Here is a 20,569-nt window from a genome sequence, read left to right as displayed (position 1 = left end):
TTGTATCACATATATGTTTGTCCCTTTACTGGTAATGGTGAGTTCCAGTCACTTGGTTTAGATGTTGTCTGCCAGATTCCTCCCTTTTAAAGGTACCTTTTTCTGTTTGCATTTGTTAAGTAATCTGTGAGATGATAACTTTGAGACTATGTGAATATCCTGTGGTCTTTTCACCCAGTGACTGATGTTCTTTGGCTGAATCAGTTAACAGTTTTTTATTGTTTCTGTTTCTCTGCTGGGATTTTTTATTTCTCTGATAAGATTTTAATCCATTGAGAGGAATTTTTTTTTTTTTAATATCATCGAGGATAGTGGTAATAGCCATTTGTGCTTGTGGAGAAGAAAAGATACTTCTTTTTCTTGGTTCTTCATCTGCTGGGTAATTTTGTTTGTTTTTTTGTTTTTGGCCATGCCGTGCAGCATGCGGGATCTTAATTATTCCTCAACCAGAGATCGAACCTGTGCCCCATGCAGTGGAAACACGGAATCCTAACCACTGGACTGCCAGGGAATTCCCATATGCTGGGTAATTTTGAATTGTGCTCTGGACATTATGAAGATTAAGCAGAGATTCTGTGTTTGGTTATTTTTCTCCAGTGAGTGGTGGCTTTATCAGTTAACTTTTGGAATAGGCTTTAATTTCAAACAGTGTTTCTTGGACAGCACCTCTAGCCTGAGTTCAGATCTTTTGCCTTTTAGTGAGATGCTTTGAATCTGTTCCTTGGATGAGTTATTTAAGTTTAGGGATTCCTTGTGTGGTTCTTTCCCTTCTGGGTTTCCCCTGCTCTCCAAGTGGATAATGTACCCAGGCTTCACTGTTCCATATGTTCCTCAGCCACTGCTCCGGAACCATGCAGACTGCAGTTAGTCTTAGGTTGCACTCTGAAGAGATGATGTCTTATTTGTATAGCTTCCCATCTTTACTCCTAGTTTGTTTAGACTCTACATCAGAGTCTGTCTTCTTTCATTTACTCTGCTTTACCTTCAGGTAGGTTTTTTTGTAGTGTGTCCAGGTTTCATGTTTTGCTTTATTTTGTTTTTTGGAGGAAGGGTTAATCATATTATCTGTTAGTACCTTAGTCTGTTATACCCTGAAATGGAAGTAGCAAAAGTTAAAAGTAATTGTAAATAGCTGAAAAAGAGGACTGAGCACCCATGACACTGACACTGTAAATTTAGGTCTTAGAGAGATGGAATAAGTAAAAGAGACTGAGAAAGTGTAGGCAGACAAAGAGAACCAAGAGAGTAAGGTATCTAGGAAACCAAGTGAAGAGACTGTTTCAAGAGAACGGAGTGATGAACTAGGTGTTTAAGTTGATATTGTTGTTCTTGTTTTCAAAATTAGCAATATTTTTAAAGTGTAAACTCATTTATTAGATCATAATTATTGATGAATTTTTCAAGTTGTCGTGCTTCTGTGGTCTAGAATACTTTGCAGAACTGTGCTGATAGAATTTGAAAGGGTTTTGTTCTTGCTCATGTGATCCTAAGCATGCCTTCTCTCCTTCTTCCCCTTCCCTGTCTTATTTCTTTCTGTTAAAGTACATTTAAATCTCAAAAGTCTGAAATTGTTTCCACATTCATATTTTCTTTCTTTACGTCTGAAACCTAAAAGCTGCAAACACTGTTCCAAGTATGGAAGAGGCATGTATGGAAGAGGCATAATGTTTCTCTTTCTTGTTTGTTTCCCCATACTCATTGAGCATACCCACATTATGGTCTTTTATAGCTACAAGATCAGCACTATAACCTATAATTCTCTTTTATAAATCTGCACTTTTAATTTAGATTATTTTTCTCTAATGCATTATAGAAATCAACTAATAAAGAATTTCTTTAAACCTTTAGGTAACTTCAAAGACCCTCAGTAAAAATTTTCAACTTAGGGTAGTATGTTTTGTTTGCTGGTTTTAATGTTAATTACCAGAAACAGAAGAATGAATAGGCTCTCCATTTTATAGCTAGCTTAGCCGGTGCTCTAAGAGCAGTTAACTTCTAATTCAATTTTCTTTAAGGGAGAACTTTTATTGCCTCTGAAGGCAAAGCAAGATGCCCTGATTTAATATCCTTCTGTACTCAACTTGTGACATTTGAAATGATAAACAGGAAGTCATAGTGGTGTTTTAAAAGGGCAAGGGGTCAGTATATACTGCTCTCTTCACACTCATGCAACAGTGTTTAGAAACAGATCATCACATTGGAATTCTAGTTTGCTTTCCTGGCATGTGGTTTCTGCAGCTTTAAGCCAGTATTTTGAATAGCTCATAATCCTAAAATCCTTAGCAGTGTTGCATTTTTAATGTGTAGGGGTCATGATTTTCATTGTAAGCTGTGTTGATATAAAGATGTTATATCAAGTCTATGGTGGCCTTAAAATATTTTTGTCTTTTAAATAAGAGCAGTGGTAGCAAATAAAAGTGGTATCCATTCTTTGCTTTTTAACCTTATTGCTTCTATTTGAAAACAAAGGAAAAGGTACAGGTCCTTGTTGGTAAAAATGATGAAGTGCTATTACCATTTACTGAGTCATTATATACATTTAATTTTAAAATAAAAAACTGACTTTGGAATTGCTTCAGTCCAGATAAACCTAGTTCAAAGGCTACTGAGTGTGTAAACAGGATTTAGGGGTAGGAAGGAAGGAGTATCACATGAGCCTTTTTTCCAAAAAAAAATTTTTTTATTGCTTTCTGTTATGTTTTGATTTGATTTTTTGAGTTTTGTAATTTTGGAAATTTGAACTTACAACCTTGGCAGGACATTCCTACTAACTGTGAAAGTATCCAAAGCCCTTTTCAACTTTTAATTTTAAAAAATTTGGACAACTAATACTACTATCCTAATTCCAATATGGAATAATGTGGTGATTAAGAAAAGGGGCAAATATTACAACATATTTTGTTGGAAAAACACAGTGGGAGACAAAGGGCCCCAAAGAAAAGCAGCAATAAGAACAGTAAATAACTTTTTTTTAAATGGGATTTTCTTTTTATTCAACTGCAATATCACCTGAATTTTGGGTTAAATGGAGATAGATTATTTTTAAACATTTACACTCCTTAACTTGAACATATGTTTTATGTTGTTAGATTTGTGTTGTAATGGAAACTCTGTATTCTTTATGTTTTTTCCCCTATATGTTAGAATAACTCATGTTAGTATTTTGCTACTCAATTAGTATTTTGTGACGAGAAAAACTCAGTAAATGTTATGTTGTTTTCTTGGCTGTGAAGAATTTTATTTTTTTCTCTGCCTGCCACTAAATTATATAAACTATGTAGTCTTCTAAGAAATAAAAATAATCCCAAGAGTAGTGATTGCTCCAATTAAAAGTGCTTTTTTAGCAATTTACATTGAAAATGTGTAGTTCTTTTATTCTCCCCTTCTATAAAAACTAAACTCTTTACAAGGCATATTAATTTTATGTATGGGTGAGGTAGGGAGAGAAATTCTCACTTTTTTCTTGATTTTTGTTGAAACTCAGTATATTAAAGTAGAACTTACGAGTTTTGGTGGTAGTGAATCAATAACTACAGTTATTCTTCTGTTCATCAGAATCTAAGATAGCCTCCTAGTTTATTAATGATCATATATCTTCTAACACCCATAAAATTTGCAACCAGAAATGAAAAACGTACAAATAAAAAAATGATTAAGAATTTACAGTACAGCTATTATAAATTCATATCATATACTCAGGTTAGTTAAATACATTTTAAATTAGAACCTATTATGTATGTAGATTAATAGGTTTCTGCTGTCAGAGAACATACTGTTCTGTGGGAAACAAGCGTATGAGTCTCTGTATGATATATACCATACCATGTTACAATTAAAGATTTGTAGGAACCTAGAGAAGGGATCAATTTATTTCATTACTTACAGGATTTAGGGAAGATCTTACAGAATGTGTGGCACTGAGTTGGAACTTGAAGAATAAGTATGATTCTGTTTTAGAAAAGGTAGTCTAGGTAAATAGAGCACAAGAACAAAGCATATAGGTCTGCAAGTACATGGTGTGATTTGGAAGGGCTGCTTAGGACTCTTGCTATTATAGTGTTCATTTAGCACATTGCATTGTAATTATTTCTTTATATGACTCCTTTCTTACAGATAGAATATTTCTGTCTCCAGTGCTTAGTGCACTAATTGACATAAAACAGACATTCAGCAAGTATTTCATTAATGAATTAATCTTGTGGCTGGAATATAGATTGAGAGGAAGAACAAATAGCTGAAGATAGTGGCTAGATGGAAGATGTGATTACAACTGAAAGTCTTTTGGGAAATATGGGTAATCAGAGGTTTTTGAATAATCATATGTGTTTTCTAGAAAGAGAAATTTGGAGGAGAGTGGAAGATTGATTAAAAGGAAACAAGATTGGAGGTGAGATCCCTGATTAGAAAGCAATTACTGGGTTAATTTTTTCATTCATTAAGGAGACATTTATTAAGGTTATCTTTATGGAAGCTAATATGCTATGTGATTCATTGATCCTGCTCTGCAAAAATAGTACACTATCAGAGAAAGGAGCTAGTATGCACAGTTTTAAAAACTGGGTAAGTTATGATAGGGTCTTTGAAAATCTTAAAAGAGCAAAAGGTTGCTTCTAGCTAGTAATTAGGGAAGGTTTCTTGGAAAAGTTTAATAAAAAATTTTAATGTTACTGATTTATCAAATTGATATGATTTCCTTGATAGTATTTAATTGAATCCCATTTATATAGCAAGGATACTGTGTCATGTAACAACTTTACTTCCCAGGCTTAAATATTATTTATAGCACTAAGAAGCTCAATTTCAGATATAAGAACACTGCTCATAAATAACTTAATAATAATTTTAGTTTTTATTGAGCACCTACTCTATGTCATGTTCTTTGCTATAGCCTGCATATATGATCTCTAATCTTCATAGTAGCTCTTCACAGTTCCTAATTAGGCCCGTTTTACTGAAGTGGAAACTGGGGATTTAAGCGTTAATTGCCTTGCTCAGAGTTACACTACTAGAGCGTGGCAAAGCCAGGATTCAGTCCAAATCTATCTGAATCAATAACCCATGTTCTTAACACTCTACTAACCTAACCCCTCTTAAGAATTAAGTGCACAATTTTAGCAAGAATAATTAGGTATGATCAATGTGCTTTTGCATTGTACTTTTAATGATCACTATTAATTGAAAAGTGAAAATAATAGTGAAATAATATATCATCATTGCCCGTTTTGGAAAAAAATAGGATTTATTATTAATTTGATATAATTAGAATAGTTGGGCCTCCCTAAAGATACAGAGTGTCTTGTTATCCATAAAGGATTTTGTGTGTGCATTTAACATTTAGAAATAACATCTGGAAGCTAAATACCAAAATAATCAATTCCCTTGGGACTGTGAATTGGTAACTGATTATATTTCAAAACATTTTTGTTCCTTACTCAGTTTGGCACTATATTTTAAAAACATTTGAATGTAACATTCTAGAATTACTTGATGCACGTTCTTCAAATTATTAACACATAGAAATATATTTAAGAAATAAGTATGTATTTTATTATCATATATACCCTTGAAAAAGATTACTGAAAACTTGAAGGTTCTAGAGAAAATACTTTGAAGGAATTAGAACTTATAATAACAAATAGTTTGACTTTCTTGAGACTTTGAAAGATTGTTCCTTATCCTTTCAGTTAAAGACTGCTCTCTTTTAACACATACCTATACCCTTTAGAGTACCTCCCTATATCTTAGTCATAATTCTAAAATTATAGGGAAAATCTGCCTCAGTCACCTAATACAATTTTCCTAAGGCCTTTTGATGCGTTCCCTAGGTGCTACGCTCTTGGGGGAAAAATGTGCTATGAGTTTATGTAATTCATTAAATTTGAGATTTTGTTTCTTTTTTTTTGTTTCCTTAACTCTTTGTGGTTGGCTAAGGAAACCTAAACTTGCATGGGTATGTAGATTTAAAAAATTCAGGAGTGAAAAAGTGAATATAATATATTCATACCAAGCTGTAATTTTGTCATTTTTTTATTTGATATACTAAATAATAAAAAATAATACCTATATATATCTCACCTTTTCTAATTATTCTTATTCTTAACATTTTATTCTAAATAAAGTGATTTTAAGTATTTTATTTACTCCTTATAAATTTGCCACGAAATAATGCCCTTTTAAACAAATGTTTGGATTCCACTTCAAAATGGTTAACTTTTATCCCCAAAGTCAGCCATTTTGTTAGAAGAGAATCTCTAGAATGATGAAAGAATCTGTCCACTCTGACTTATTCCTTAGAGTGCAGAAGTGTTCTGTGTAGAATCTTTGGTTTGATATAATTGCTCTGTCTCATTTTCTCTGCCTGCCTCTTTGAACATGACAGAAGTGGGTCATTTTATGTGCCAAGAACAGTTTAAGATCAGGGGAGGGGAGGATTAAAATGTTTTGTTCGGGCTTCCCTGGTGGCGCAGTGGTTGAGAGTCCGCTTGCCGATGCAGGGGACACAGGTTCGTGCCCCGGTCCGGGAAGATCCCACATGCCGCGAAGCGGCTGGGCCCGTGAGCCATGGCCACTGAGCATGCGCGTCCGGAGCCTGTGCTCCGCAATGGGAGAGGCCACAACAGTGAGAGGCCCGCGTACCGCAAAAAAAAAAAAAAAAGTTCTGTTTTCTAAAAGGTATTTCTATTGTGAGAGATAGGAGTATATCGTGACAAGGTGGTTTTGGAGCTTCATTTGACCAAATTATTTGACGACGTTTATGCTTAGTTAATATCTGTTTTTAAGTGAAATGCAAATCTTTGGACTATTGAATTATGCAAGTTGTTTTTAGCACACTGAAATTGTAATTATTTTTCTGTCAGTAATTATTTTCATATCTTGATGAAAATAATTTATAGTTAAAAGATGAATTCTGTTTAGTTTTTAGAATATGAACATTCAACTTTAAACATGAAAGTCAAGTTGGAAGTAAAATGAGACTGTATAGTAGTCCCTTATCTGTAGGCATGCCAAGACCCTCAGTGGATGCATAAAATGGCAGGTAGTACTCAATCCTATAACTACTATGTTTTATCCTAAACGTAAATACCTGTGATAAAGTTTAATTTATAAATTACGCACAATAAGAGATTAATAATAAAATAGAACAATTTTAACAATATACTGTAATAAAAGTTATGTGAATGTGGTCTCTCTGTTTAATCAACCCCTTTAACTCTGCCAAAAATGTGGCAGAGGCTTCATCATTGGCAAATGCAGCTTTTCCAGTAATTTTTATATTTTTCAGTCCAAACCTATTACTGAATCTGTGTAGTCATCCCTTACTTGCAGTAAAGCTAGTGTCACTTGTTTCAGTGGATCCCTGGCTGCAGTCTTCCTATAGGCTCAGAGCTTTCTGGTGCAGCACATGGCCGTCAGTTGGAACACGTTTTGTGTTCATGTCTTCCATCCACAGATTTAATGCCTTTTCCATTTTAACTGAGCACTTATCTGTGATTTTTGCAGTTTGAGGTGCAGCAGCAAAACTAGCCTGAATTTCTTTTTCTTCTTCACCATTTCATGGATTGAAGATTTGTTCTTACTGTGGATCTTAGCACCCTCAGCTTAGGATTTTTTTCGTATTAAGTCGAGAACTTCCACCTTTTCACTTAAAGAAAGCACTTTATCGCTTCTTTTTGGCATATTCGAATTGCCAGTGTCACGACTCCAAGGCTCTGTGATACCTCAACAGTCAGTTTGGTAGGAGATGGCTTCTGAGTGACTAACGGGCAAGAAACCTGGACAAAGGGATGATTGATGTACCAGGCAGGACAGGTCAAAATGGCACAAGATTTCATCGCACTACCCAGAATGGTGGTGCACAATTTAAAACTTATGAATTGTTTATTTCTGGAATTTTTTATTTTCGATCTGCCATTTACCATGGGTAACTGAAACCACAGAAAGCAAAACTGCAGATAAGGGGAGACTACTGTACTATTTGTTGATATTTAGTAATTCTTTTAACTGGCTGCCAGCAAAAACCTGACACTGGTAAAATTTCCTAATAGTAAACCTACTTTGTTTTATTATATCATCTTCATAATCAGCAACCTAAGTTAGCTTTTCCTGTTGTCTACCAGACCAGTTCTGATTCCTTGTGGGTATTAAAAGCTTTTTTATCAGTTGGCCTCTCTCTTCCTGGCCATTTCTGTCTACATGTTACAATCAATATTATATCCCCTCCACATACTTTGTGCATTCCTGTTGTTAAGTTTCTGTAGCTTTATCTGATAACAAGGCAGAATTCACCACCTCGTACATGCTCTTAACAAAACCAGAGTGAATCATTTTCACATCCTTCACCATCCTCTAAAACAGTGATTTTGTTGGGGGAGGCAGAGGATAAATGCGTGAAGATTCATGCCTGGGGACATACATCATAATGAATGGGATGTTTGTGCGATTTGAGAAAGGTCCCGCAGTGATTCTGGGTATCGTTTTATTTTTCCCGCCATTGAGAGCTACAGCACTGAGGAGAAATTGCCCTGCTACTTCATCTTCATATGTATAGTATTTGGGTGATCAGTTTTTAACAGTCTATTGCAGTGCTTGCTCCTTTGTGTTATGTCAGGTCATTTGCATGTTATTTTGAAAATTAAACTCTACTCTTTCTGGTTATTTGTATTTTTAAACAATGCCTGATATTCTGCACAATAGAAGACTCTCAGTAACATATTTCAAATATTAATGTGCACATCTATTACAAATAGATATTTAAAGAGGTTATAGCAAAGTACCATTAAATTTTTCTAATCAAAATGAAGATAAATCTCTATCAAAGTTGTTTGGTAATTTTTTTGTTTCTTTTTCTTATACTCCATCTAATACTAATGCTAGAGACTTTATTATTAGTTCATTTTTAATTTCAGGTTTAAGAATTTGAGTTTCAAATAGTGAGTTTTTTGAACTAAAATCAACAGTATGTTGATAACTTTTAAGATGAGGAAGGGTATAATTACAACAGCAAAGAAGAATAAAGCCATTTATGTTATTTCCTGAAATTTTTAACAAGTTGGGTTGATATTGTTTTTGTACCATTAACTAATTGTGTGTCGTTGAGTCTGTTTCTTCATTTTAAAACTGGAAATAATTCCTGTCTGACTTCTTTGCTGTGGGGATTAAATAAAATATGCAATATCAGTGTTCCTAGTATAGTACTCTTTTAATAAACTTTTTAAGATTTTGAATCTCTGTAGTCTTTCACTCCATATAAATAGCATAGATGAAATATTATTCAAGATAGCCATTGCCTTCAATACCATTTTTTTTAAGGTAGGCCAAAACTATTCAATGACAGAGTTCTTGAACAGAGATCTTTTGGAGATGTACTATACCACGTAGTCCATCATCATTCATATAAATAGCATAGATGAAATATTATTCAAGATAGTCATTGCCTTCAATACCATTTTTTTTAAGGTAGGCCAAAACTATTCAATGACAGAGTTGTTGAACAGAAATCTTTTGGAGATGTACTATACCACGCAGTCCATCATCATTGTCCGTGTTGCATTGTGAATTTAGACCAGTGTTGAAATCATTCTTATTATTTTAGTTTGTACTGTAGGATCCAAAAAATGAAGGTTTTACCTGATATTGTTTATTTCTGTACTTTGCCAGAAAAGTTTGCACATTTTTATAATGTCATTTCAGAACCATCCTCATGACCAAAGTACTTTATTTCAGCTCAACAAAAATATACTAGGTCTGTACTTCGTATGCCAAATACTGTGCTAGTTTATAGATATATAGAAATTAATATGGCGTTTGCCCTTGAGAAGCTTATAGTCTAATGAGAGACATGGACATGTGAACAGTTTCACTACAGTGTATAGAACACTGATAGATGTATTGGAGGAGCACCTCTTAGTACTGCTTTGAGGATTCAAGGAAAGCTTCCTGTAGCATGAAGCTGAGTCTTAAAAAGTGACTGACTGTAACTTCACAAGGTAAGAATGGAGACTTAAATTTATATCGCTTTATCGTGTTTGTTTTGTAAAGGAAATACTTGCAGGATCAAGAGATACAAAGTTTTTAGATTATTTTACTAGTTTACCTAAATGAAGTTATGTGTTAGGTGTGATAGCAATTTAGATTCACATATCAACCTGGTCAAATAGTAAACTTGGATGAAAGACATAGTTATTAAATGTACTCTCTTGTAGTTCATTCAGCTGCTGAACAGGAGCAGTGTTTACTGGCAGGTCTGATTTATGCTATACCCAATACTGAGATAACTGAGATACTCAGTTTAACAATTTATAATGTCTAACAAGTAAAAATAACTTCAGTATCTATTCTGTTAACAAGTATTTTTGAACATTTACCAAATGACATGTTCTTTTTAGGCACTTATGATACACCTGAGGGGGGAAAAATAGAATTTCCTGGTCTTTTGTAATTTATTTTTCTGGGGGATTGGGGAAGATGACATTATAAATAGGTTAATTATGTATTATGTTAGTGGATGATATACTGTGGAAAAAATAGAGCAGGGTACGAAGGATTAGGAGAGATGATATGAAGTAGTTTGATATATAAGTCTGGAGTGCAGAAGAGAGGTTTCGGCTGGAAAGAGACTTCTGGGAGTTGTTGACATGTATGTGATCTTTAAAGTCATGAAACTGGATGAAATCACTAAATCATAGATAATAGTTAAGAGAAGAATACCAACGACAGAATCTTGGTCTACTGTTAAGGTATTTAGTTAGAGGAGGAACTAGCAAAGAAAGCTAAGGAAGAACAGCCAATAGCATAGGTCCTGTAAGTCAAATAAAGAAAGTATATCAAGGAAAAAGGAGCAATTAACTTACTGAAAGTTGGTAATAGGCCAAGGAAGGTAAGAGTCTAATGCTGTGGATATGTCGAGTAAGAGGAGCACTGAGATATCTGCTCATTAGATTTAGCAACGTGAAGATTGGTCAGTTTAACAAGAATAGCATTGGTGGGGTAAAAGCCTGCTTGAGGTGGCTTTAAGAGAAAATAAAGAGAATCTGGAGGTAGCAAGAATTGTCAAGTGTTATAATTAGGGTGACCATATGGCTAGATTTCCCTGGTGTTCTGGTAATCATCACTTGTCCCAGCATTATTTTTAATAGAGCCTCATTTCACTCAAATGGGTCCTGGTTTGAACAACAAATGATATGGTCAGTGTGGTTATAATTTGCTGTCATTACTCTGTTGGACACCCAAATTTGACCAGTAGTATCCTTTCTAAGCCAGCTTTTATGACTTTTTGAGAGAACTCAATTAGTTCTTCCTTTTCTGGCATAACAAAATTTTGCAGGGATTATACTTTTTCTGCCTCAGATCCATAATCAGCCATTTCTCTAAGAAGGCTTGTTTCATTTTAGTGACATTCAGAAACCAAGAATTGAATAGATCTTGATTGGGGAGAAAGGGAGTGAGAAAGGTAGGTGACCAGTTAGAGAAAGGCATTTCACGATAAGAATTTTAAAAGCAGACGGCCAGCCAAAGATGCTGAGGTGGGAGAATAGGAAATTTACTCAGGGAATTCTGTGTAAAACTGAATGAATGGCATATGAGACTCCTAGAAAAAGTGTATTATGTAATATTAGAAAGAGGCATTGAGACCAGGTAATGAAAGACCAGACTTAAGTTCTTTGGCTTCATTCTGTATTCAAGACAGTGACATAATGGGCCTTGGAGTTAACTGGTTCTGGAAGCAGGAAACCCAGTTATGCTATTATAATCCACACAATCTATAATGAAGTTCTGAGCCTGTGGGTAGGATAATGGTGATCCAAAGGAGGGAACTAAATTCAACAGACACTACAGCAGAGAAAGTGGAAAGGGGGATGAGAGCATAGCAGAAGCATGACGGAAGAGGCTCACAGTGTCAGATGACTCTGAGCTGTCTAACCTGAGTAGCAGAGGCTGGAGATGCCATTAATTACCATAGATAACACAGGAATAGGTGAAGGAGGGAGACAAAGATATTTTATTTGGAAAAATCCCTTGGCAATATGATGACAGAGTATAACCTTATTGAAGTTCCATCTGGTACTGTATTTAGGAGACAGTAGAACAATATTTAGGAAATAAGGTTTTTGTTGTCACTGAAGGGTAACCATAATGAGATTCCCATCTGTGGAAAAGCATGAATTTGGATGTCAATAGGTCTCTCACGAGTTATTTCAGTTTCTTTATTTCAGAGAAGTGCATTTCTTGCCTCATTTCCAAATAGACAAGAAAAACCTCCAAGAATCCAGACTTTTCTTGGCACCTTGTAATTCCCTGGTATTGGGATTAACCCCTCATAATCTAAATATCATGTTCCAATTTTAATCACATTTTGGAAACTACAAACATGTTTTATATTTTACTGCATTAAAAGCCCAATCTTAGAGCCAATTGGAATTAATGTCAGCTTGATTACTGCCTCCAAGTTACTTTTTGTCTTTACCCAGTGTCCCTCCCTACTGCCTGATATCAAATAGTTTGATTGCAAACATACTTTCCCCACTCAGCCAGAGACAACATTACACTGGTTATATAGTTATGAGTCAGTATATTCATTTGTTCAAATGAAAGCCTCTGGAGAGAAGGAGACAGCCAAATAATCAAAATTGGGATTAACTAATTTCAATTAAATTTGCCCTTTTGAATATAAGCAAAGCAATAGTATCTGGCACAGTGTGAAATAAAGGAACTGAAATATTCTGATGGATCTGGTTATTAGTGAATGGCTATCTTTAATGCAGGAAACGTGAGCAATGTTAATTTAACGTGATGAAGAAGGAATTTCTACTTTATCACCACTGACAACAGGTTATGGCAAAAAGCAAAATGTGGGGATTCTAGTTTGAGCCCTGTTGTAAAACCTTGAATGAGTCTCTTAAACTTTATTAGGTTATCATTTTCTCTTCTATAAAGTTGAGTGGTTGAGGGTCCCCAAGGTTAAGTGATTCACTAGAAGGATTCACAGGGCCCAAGGGAAAAAAAAAAAGCTTTTATACTCAGAGCAACAGTTTATTTCTGTTCGAGGATACAGATTAAAATCGGCAAAAGGAAAAGGCACATGGAGGGAAGTCCAGGAGAAATCAAGCATAAGCTTGTAGGTGCCCTCTCCCAGTATAGTCGCATGAACACACTCCTAGCAGTGATGTGTGACAACACTTGCAGAGTGTTGCCTACCAGGGAAGCTCAGTTGAGCCTTGGTGTCAGGTTTTATCGGGAGCCAGTCACATAGCCATGAATCATCTACATGACTCACCTTAACTACTCAGACTCCAGCTCCCCAGAGCAGAGACATGATCACCATAAATCACATTGTTAGGGTAAACTGCCTCATCAAATTGGTAAGCCTGTGGCCCAAGGGCTCAGAACTTATTTCCTAGGAACTGGCCAAAGGCCAGTCCTGAAGATAGGCCTTCTCAGGAATGTGCAGAGTTTGAGCAGCCCAGGCCTGCTGAGTTAACCCTTTCCTACACAGGTGTAGAATTATATGAGAGCTGAAGTCCCTTATAATTCTGATGTTTTATGAATGGATTAGTAACTCCTAGCATATATATTGTAAAGAAGTTAATGCTTTATTTCATCTTTAAGATGGATTGGATAGTTATAAATTTGAAACCTTAAATAAAAGAAACGACTTATACTGATGCTAGAAACAAAGCTGGATTGAATGTCTAAAATAAAAGAATGTATGTCTTATACAAGTCAACACGGAGCCCTGCTCACTGATGAGTAAGCTTGTAAGTGGGAAGATGAAGATTTTCAGACTTGAGTTATTTTAAGGAAATCTAAGGGAAAATACTTAAGCTCAATTTCAGAAACTAAGTTCAGTTAGCATGTGATTGGTGGCAAATTACTGTTATTTTTAATTTCCCTTTGATGATAAATTTAAACTTTTTTTTTTTTGCGGTACGCGGGCCTCTCACTGTTGTGGCCTCTCCCGCTGTGGAGCACAGGCTCCGGATGCGCAAGCTCAGCGGCCGTGGCTCACGGGCCCAGCCGCTCCGTGGCATGTGGGATCTTCCCGGACCGGGGCACGAACCTGTGTCCCCTGCATCGGCAGGCGGACTCTCAACCACTGCGCCACCAGGGAAACCCTAAACATCTTTTTTTATGAAAAATCTTTGCAGCATTTTTGTAAAATAGCTCAGGTTTTACTTGTCCAGTTGAATGTGTCTCTCTTACACTCATTTTAAAGTTGTTTAGTGCAGTATTCCATAACTAGCATTTGTTACATAACTCAGGTATCTTCATTTTCCCATTGTTTTTTCTTGATCCATGGTTTTCTAATTGAGAATGGTTTTGTGTTTTTACTTTTGTCATTTTACTTTCTGTCAAACTTTAAAAGTGTTTAAAATTTTCTTTTTTAAGTTGAAATCTAGGTAGGTATCTTTTTCCAAAGTCCATAACATATGACTTTGGTATAAAATTTGCAAATTACCATATGGAATAATGCATCTTATTCTCCATTTGAAATTGCAGAATTATTTGAAATGGTTAAATTCAATTTAAAGTACAGAAAACTCTAAAATTTAAGAGAAATATTTTATCTGAAAAAAGGCATTGGAATTAGTTTCGTATAAAAGAAAGCCAAGTGTTCCTGTCTTAGTCATTTTACTTAGAATTAACCCCATATATTAGGAATGGCATAGTGTAAAATTGTCATAAGCGCTGAACTGGTATCTTTTCTTTCACATTTTTATTGGTATTTTCTTAACCATGTTTAAGTCTACCTTTCTGCATTGAGTATGTTTAATGTCTTCAGAATAGGAACAGAGCTGCTGTGTAAAAATGTCTTTTGCTGGGTCTAGAAATGGATCTTAGTTTTCCAGTTGGTAATGAAATCTTTTCTCAGAAAGAGCAGTCTTGTCTTTTATGGCACCTGCCTGGCTTATTAGCTAATGTGGTTTCCCAGCCATTCACAATATAATATCTACGTTTCAGTGAGTTCTTAAGTAGTATTTGGCCTTCTCCCACTATGAATAAAAATTATGGTAATGTAGAATACTTTTGAGCAGTAAGTCTTCTGTTTTGCAACACTCTTTATATTACTGACCTATTAGACCCTAGTGAATTTTGCTGTAGCAACCGGCTTTCATAATCAGTTTGAAGGGTAATTTATTCTTAAAATATGAGTAAATTAAATTTTGTGGCTAAATTATAACCTATCATTAGAACTACTAAATCCAATCCAAGAATAATGAAAATAGTTGTTTAAGACTTCTTCATTTAAACGTGTATTAGATATTCTGAGTCAGAATGTATATAAATTTAGAATTTGGAGCAATTAAGAGATGATTTGAAAGTCCTCGCAATTTACCATGAACTTGTCAAGTAGACTGCATAGCAGACTCTTAGAAGGATTGAGAAAGGCTGTGGATTAAATTTCGTCTTACATGCTGAAGGGAATACTAACATTTGAGGTGCTGTCTATCCATTTGGAATAACACATCAAAGAGTCTTATTCTGAAAGGCAGTTCATCTCTTCTGAATAAAAGTGTAGGGAGGGAAGAATAACTTCATAATATATATTTTATTGCAATTTTTGCATTGTCTGGTAAACTGCTTGATTTATTAAATTCCTCAGTGTCTAATTAGGATAGTTCTGAACCAAAATTCTAGTTATGGCACAGCATTCCTGTCCATACAGTTTTGTTATTTAAGCACCATTTAAAAATTTTATATGAACTATGTCATAGGAGATAGCATTCCCTTTTAATGACACATATGTTTATATTTAAAATTAAGGTAAAAATGAATTGACCCAAAATACTGAAGTATGAGTAGGGTGATAAGGAAAGTTTAAGCCATCCAAATGCATCTAGATTTTACTTTTATAGTTTTAAGGTAAGTATTTAATTCTGGGCATTATTTATGGTATATGGTGCTTGTCCAAATAATATGGTGTAATGAATTATTTTGTAATATGAAGATTGGTGGGAGATAAAACGTATGTATATTAGTTTTCTAGTGCTGTTGTAACAAGTTAACACAAATTTAGTGGCTAAAAACAGCACAGATTTATTATCTTACAGTTCTGGAAGTCAGAAGTTTTAAACCAAGTTGTCGACAGAATTGTATCCCTTGTGGAGACTCTTTCAGTTTTGTGACGTTCGTTGACTCATGGCCCCTTCCTCCGTCTTCAAGGCCAACAGCACAGCATCTTTAGTTCTCAGTACCTCAGTATCTCTCCCTTTTTCTCCTCTTTCTCTAACTCATACCCTTCTGCTTCCCTCTTAGGAGGAGCCTTGTGGTTACATTAGGCCCACTCTGGGTAATCCAGGATCCCCATTTTAGGATCCTTAACTTAAATACATAATAAAGTCTCTTTGGCCATGTAAGGTAACTTAGTCACAGGCTCTGAGCATGAGGACAAAGTTTCTGTGTTATTCTTTCTCCTGTGCCCCCACATTTCTTTTAACTCTAGCTCTGAAGATACATACTCATCATCAGTTCTTTTACCAAAATTATCTCTTGCTGGCTGAACTCCTCCTCTGGAAGATTCCTCTGGACAAACGCCTGTGTACTGTATTTCCTGAATTCTTGCAAGTTCAAAACTATTTTTTCTAGACCTGATTCTTTAGAACTATTTGACTGTAAAATTCTTGGCTTACACTTGCTTATATTGAAAATGCTGCTCCATACTTATTTTTATTTCGTTCTTGATATCTGATACCAGCTCAGTTTTTTCACCCTTATAACTAAATTGATCTTTTTGGCCACAAGCTCTGAAGATTTTTTTCCTTTGTCTTTATAAAGTCTAATAGTTTTACCAGAATAGGTTTCATTATTGATTGTTCCAGGTCTCTTTAAGCTAGGTACATAGTACACCCTTTTGTTAAATTATTTGGTTGTTTTTTTCCAGAAAGTTGTTTTAGAACTGTAGTTTTAAGTACTGGCTTTTGTCTATTGTTTTTCTTCTTCAGAGACTCCGATTACATGTATGTGGGATCATCCTTTGCCACTTTCTTTCTGTCCCTTTTTCTTTATCTTTTTTTCATTTTCTTGACTTTCTTCAGTGTTTTCTTGACTTTGTTCCTTATTGAATTTTTCTTTAAATCTGTTCTCTCCTTCTGCGATAGTTTTTCTTTTCTTGCATTTTATTTCCTAAGCTTTATCAACTGTTGATGCACTTCTGTGTTTTACCTATTTCTCTTCTTCAGTGTTTTAATTTCTCATTTTGCAAATTTTTTTGTATAGGCCCCAACTACTTGTTTGAGGCTCCCTAATGAAGTTTGCAAGGTTATGTTACAGTTGTCTTTTTTGTTTGTTTGTTTGTCTGTTTGTTTTTGCGGTACTCGGGCCTCTCACTGCTGTGGCCTCTCCCGCCGCGGAGCACAGGCTCCGGACGCGCAGGCCCAGCGGCCCCGGCGCACGGGCCCAGCCGCTCCACGGCACACGGGATCCTCCCGGACCGGGGCACGAACCCACGCCCCCTGCATCGGCAGGCGGACTCCCAACCACTGCGCCACCAGGGAAGCCCCAGTTGTCTTTTTTATGTTTAGTTTTTAGGAGAGAATCAGATAAAATGTTTTGATTTACATTTTCTTTTTTCTTCTTAAATTAATTTTATATGAATTTGACTTTTTTTCTTTTCTGAACTGTAGACGTTTCTTATACAGGGCCCACCTTATGTCAGTATGGCAAAGTGACATTTTTTTAGTGGATAATGAGAAGGAAGACTTGGTTTACATGTATTTTCTTTCGTCTCTGTAGGGTCCTTAATTTCTCTTTCTTTCCTTTACCTACACTGTTATCACTAAAGGGAAGTGCACAATCCCTATTTATCTAATTCTCCTCAAAGCAGTGCTTCTTGAGGCTGTTGCCTTCAAAATCACTCACTTTCAAGCCCTTCCTTCTCTGTAGTGCTGTGAATTACCAAGTCTGAGACTTGTGTTCAATACTTTGACGTTTTGTAGTACTTTTTGCTTTCTTGTGGTGCTTTTTGTCTGTCATTTATGCATGTCCTTCACTCCACTGTCTTCTTTTCCTCCTAGTATCTTAGTCTTTGATTCTCTTGCTCTGTATATTCATAAGCTTATAGCAGCAGTGAGAGCTGTTGAATTTGGTGTTAGTTTCTCTGCTTATAGGTATTTATTTACTAATAATGCTGAGGGCACGGTTCATGTTTGGTTTTATTTGTACTTGTTGAATTTATTGTTTTGGAGGGAATATGTGGGTGGGTTGAGATTTAGGTAGTATCATTACCTTCTGCACTTACTTAAGTTCATTTTAGCAATAAAATTTAACCAATTCACTCTTTAGGCTGATTTTTGTCTTAGAGTAAAAAAAGGTGCTTGTAGCCAGCCATTGACAAATGTGGGGCAAGTCTTAAAATCTGGATTTTTAACTATAATTTAAATAGCTTTATTAACTTGAAACTGCTTAAGGGAGGCCATCTCCTAAATTAGCTCATCAAACTTAAAGGCATTTTCAGCCAAAATATGTCACATAATGAATTTTTTTATATATACACACACATACAATTTAAAAATGAGTCCATTATTTATGTACTTTTTATATGGGTTTGTTTTACGTACACATTTTTCACATTTATATTAGTGTACACAAAATGAAATTGAGTTTTTACTCTCAGAAACGGTGCTTTCTGATCTTTTTGACATTAGATCATCATTATCAATATTTGATATTTTTTTTCCATTCTACTCTTCTTCCAAAACTCTAATATAGCTCTTTAATATAGAATTTGTGGTAATTTTTCAGGAGTTACACAAACCAGTATGTACAAGGATAGTCATCACATTCCTATTTATAAAAATATCAAAAATCAGAAAATGTATTAATGTCCAGTAGTAAGAATTTGGTTAAATAAATAAGAGCAAAAAAACCAAAAGTAGACATTTGCCCTGTTATTAAATCAAGCTAGTTTACAAAATACTATGGTGCTGTTTTTGTTTAAAGTATAATTTAAATATCATTTTCACTTAATGTTTGCACAGTTTTTGTCACATCACTGTCCACCTCACTGTCACTCAGTGTTGTTTTAAAATCAACTGATTTTTCTATTTAGCTTTCTTCTAGACAATAATTTAAAAAATGTTCATTTTTTTATGCATATTACAATAACTTGATAACTATTAATGTAGAAAAATTGCATTTTCATATGATCTAAAGTCATCCTTCATTCCCTTAGTGGAATGCATATCAAACTTAAATTCTTCTAAAGAAGCTTGTAGAAGGGTGTATAATAAAATTATAACCATGTAAACATTGCTGGTAATTTTACTTATTTTTCTTTCTGTTTTTCTGTTTTTTTAATTTTCTAAAATAAATCTGGATTAATTCCTTCCATAATAGGAAAGTGTTTTGTGGGTTAGATTTTTTTTTTTTAAATCAAGAATTAAGGGACTTCCCTGGTGGCGCAGTGGTTAGGAGTCCGCCTGCCAATGCAGGGGACATGGGTTCAAGCCCTGGTCTGGGAAGATCCCACAGGCCGCGGAGCAACTAAGCCCGTGTGCCACAACTACTGAGCCTGCGCTCTGGAGCCTGCAAGCCACAACTACTGAGCCCACGTGCCACAACTGCTGAGGCCCGCGTGCCTAGAGTCCATGCTCTGCAACAAGAGAAGCCACCGCAACGAGAAGCCCACACACTGCAACGGAGAGTGGCCCCCACTCGTCACAACTAGAGAAAGCCCGCATGCAGCCATAAATAAATAGATAGATAGACAGATAGATAAATAAATATTTAAAAGTAAGAATTAAAATTAAGTGTTTCTCTGTAAATCTCTACATTTCTTTATAAATTGATAGAATTGCCAATGTCCTGAAATGTCATTAAAATAAGTAGTAGTTTCTTTAAATAATGGATTTCTTAAAAGCAAAACATGGGAAGGAATTTCTCATATAACAATGACAGTTTAAAATAAGGCTCATAACTAAAATTAGTTTGTTTTATTCTTTTACAGGAGTTGAAACCTGATATAGTAACTAAATCTGCTCTTGGTGATGATATCAACTTTGAAAAAACCTGCAAAAAGGTACTTCTGCAAGGGGTTGTATTTCTTTTAGGAAAAGTTCCTTATTTGTATTGTTGACCTTCTTTTTTCCTTTCACTTTTTTCCTTGAAGAGAAAACTTACCAAAAGCCAGTTACTAAAAAATCAATCAGTCAGTCAGTCAATCATCTGGTGTGATTATTTTTTTAAAAAACCAGTTACTATTAGTGTACAATGATTTTTCCCCATTTGAGCTCTACTACTGCCACCAAAAAATATTTTTATGGTAATTTATGAATTTTGCTTTGCTGTGATACCACACCCTCAAGGACCTTAAAGGTATGTTGAAGTTAATGTGGCATTTGTGTGTTAGATAGCAGTTGGTCTGTTAATCTTACAAATTAGAATAAAGACTCTTTATTTTTATTCTTTCCAAATAGTTTTTATGAATATTTTATTTAATCCCTGTATTTACCCTATGAAAATTATTTTTACCCCCTTTTTGTAAGTAAGGAAACTGAAGCTCAGAAAGAATGAAGTGAGCTAATTAAGGGTATGCCACTGTTAGGTGCACAGTTAGGACTTTTACCCAGATCTT

At 35.0% G+C, this 20,569-nt stretch overlaps 1 protein-coding gene across 1 annotated transcript in view; it reads left to right on the top strand.

Annotated features, from left to right (window-relative positions):
• The window catches only part of SRFBP1 (serum response factor binding protein 1), a gene marked incomplete at both ends in the record, with an annotated part of 60,488 nt that overhangs the window by 16,542 nt on the left and 23,377 nt on the right, over window positions 1-20,569 (top strand). The window contains one exon of the mRNA XM_079701833.1: window positions 19,943-20,014. Coding sequence (XP_079557959.1) covers window positions 19,943-20,014 — 72 coding nt within the window. The remainder of the gene's footprint in view (window positions 1-19,942; window positions 20,015-20,569) is intronic.

This window comes from Hyperoodon ampullatus (assembly GCF_949752795.1).
Source record: "Hyperoodon ampullatus genome assembly, chromosome: 4".
Lineage (NCBI taxonomy): Eukaryota > Metazoa > Chordata > Mammalia > Artiodactyla > Ziphiidae > Hyperoodon > Hyperoodon ampullatus.
The sequence above is the reverse complement of the archived record's forward strand: the minus strand, read 5'-3'. Positions and strand labels throughout refer to the sequence as shown.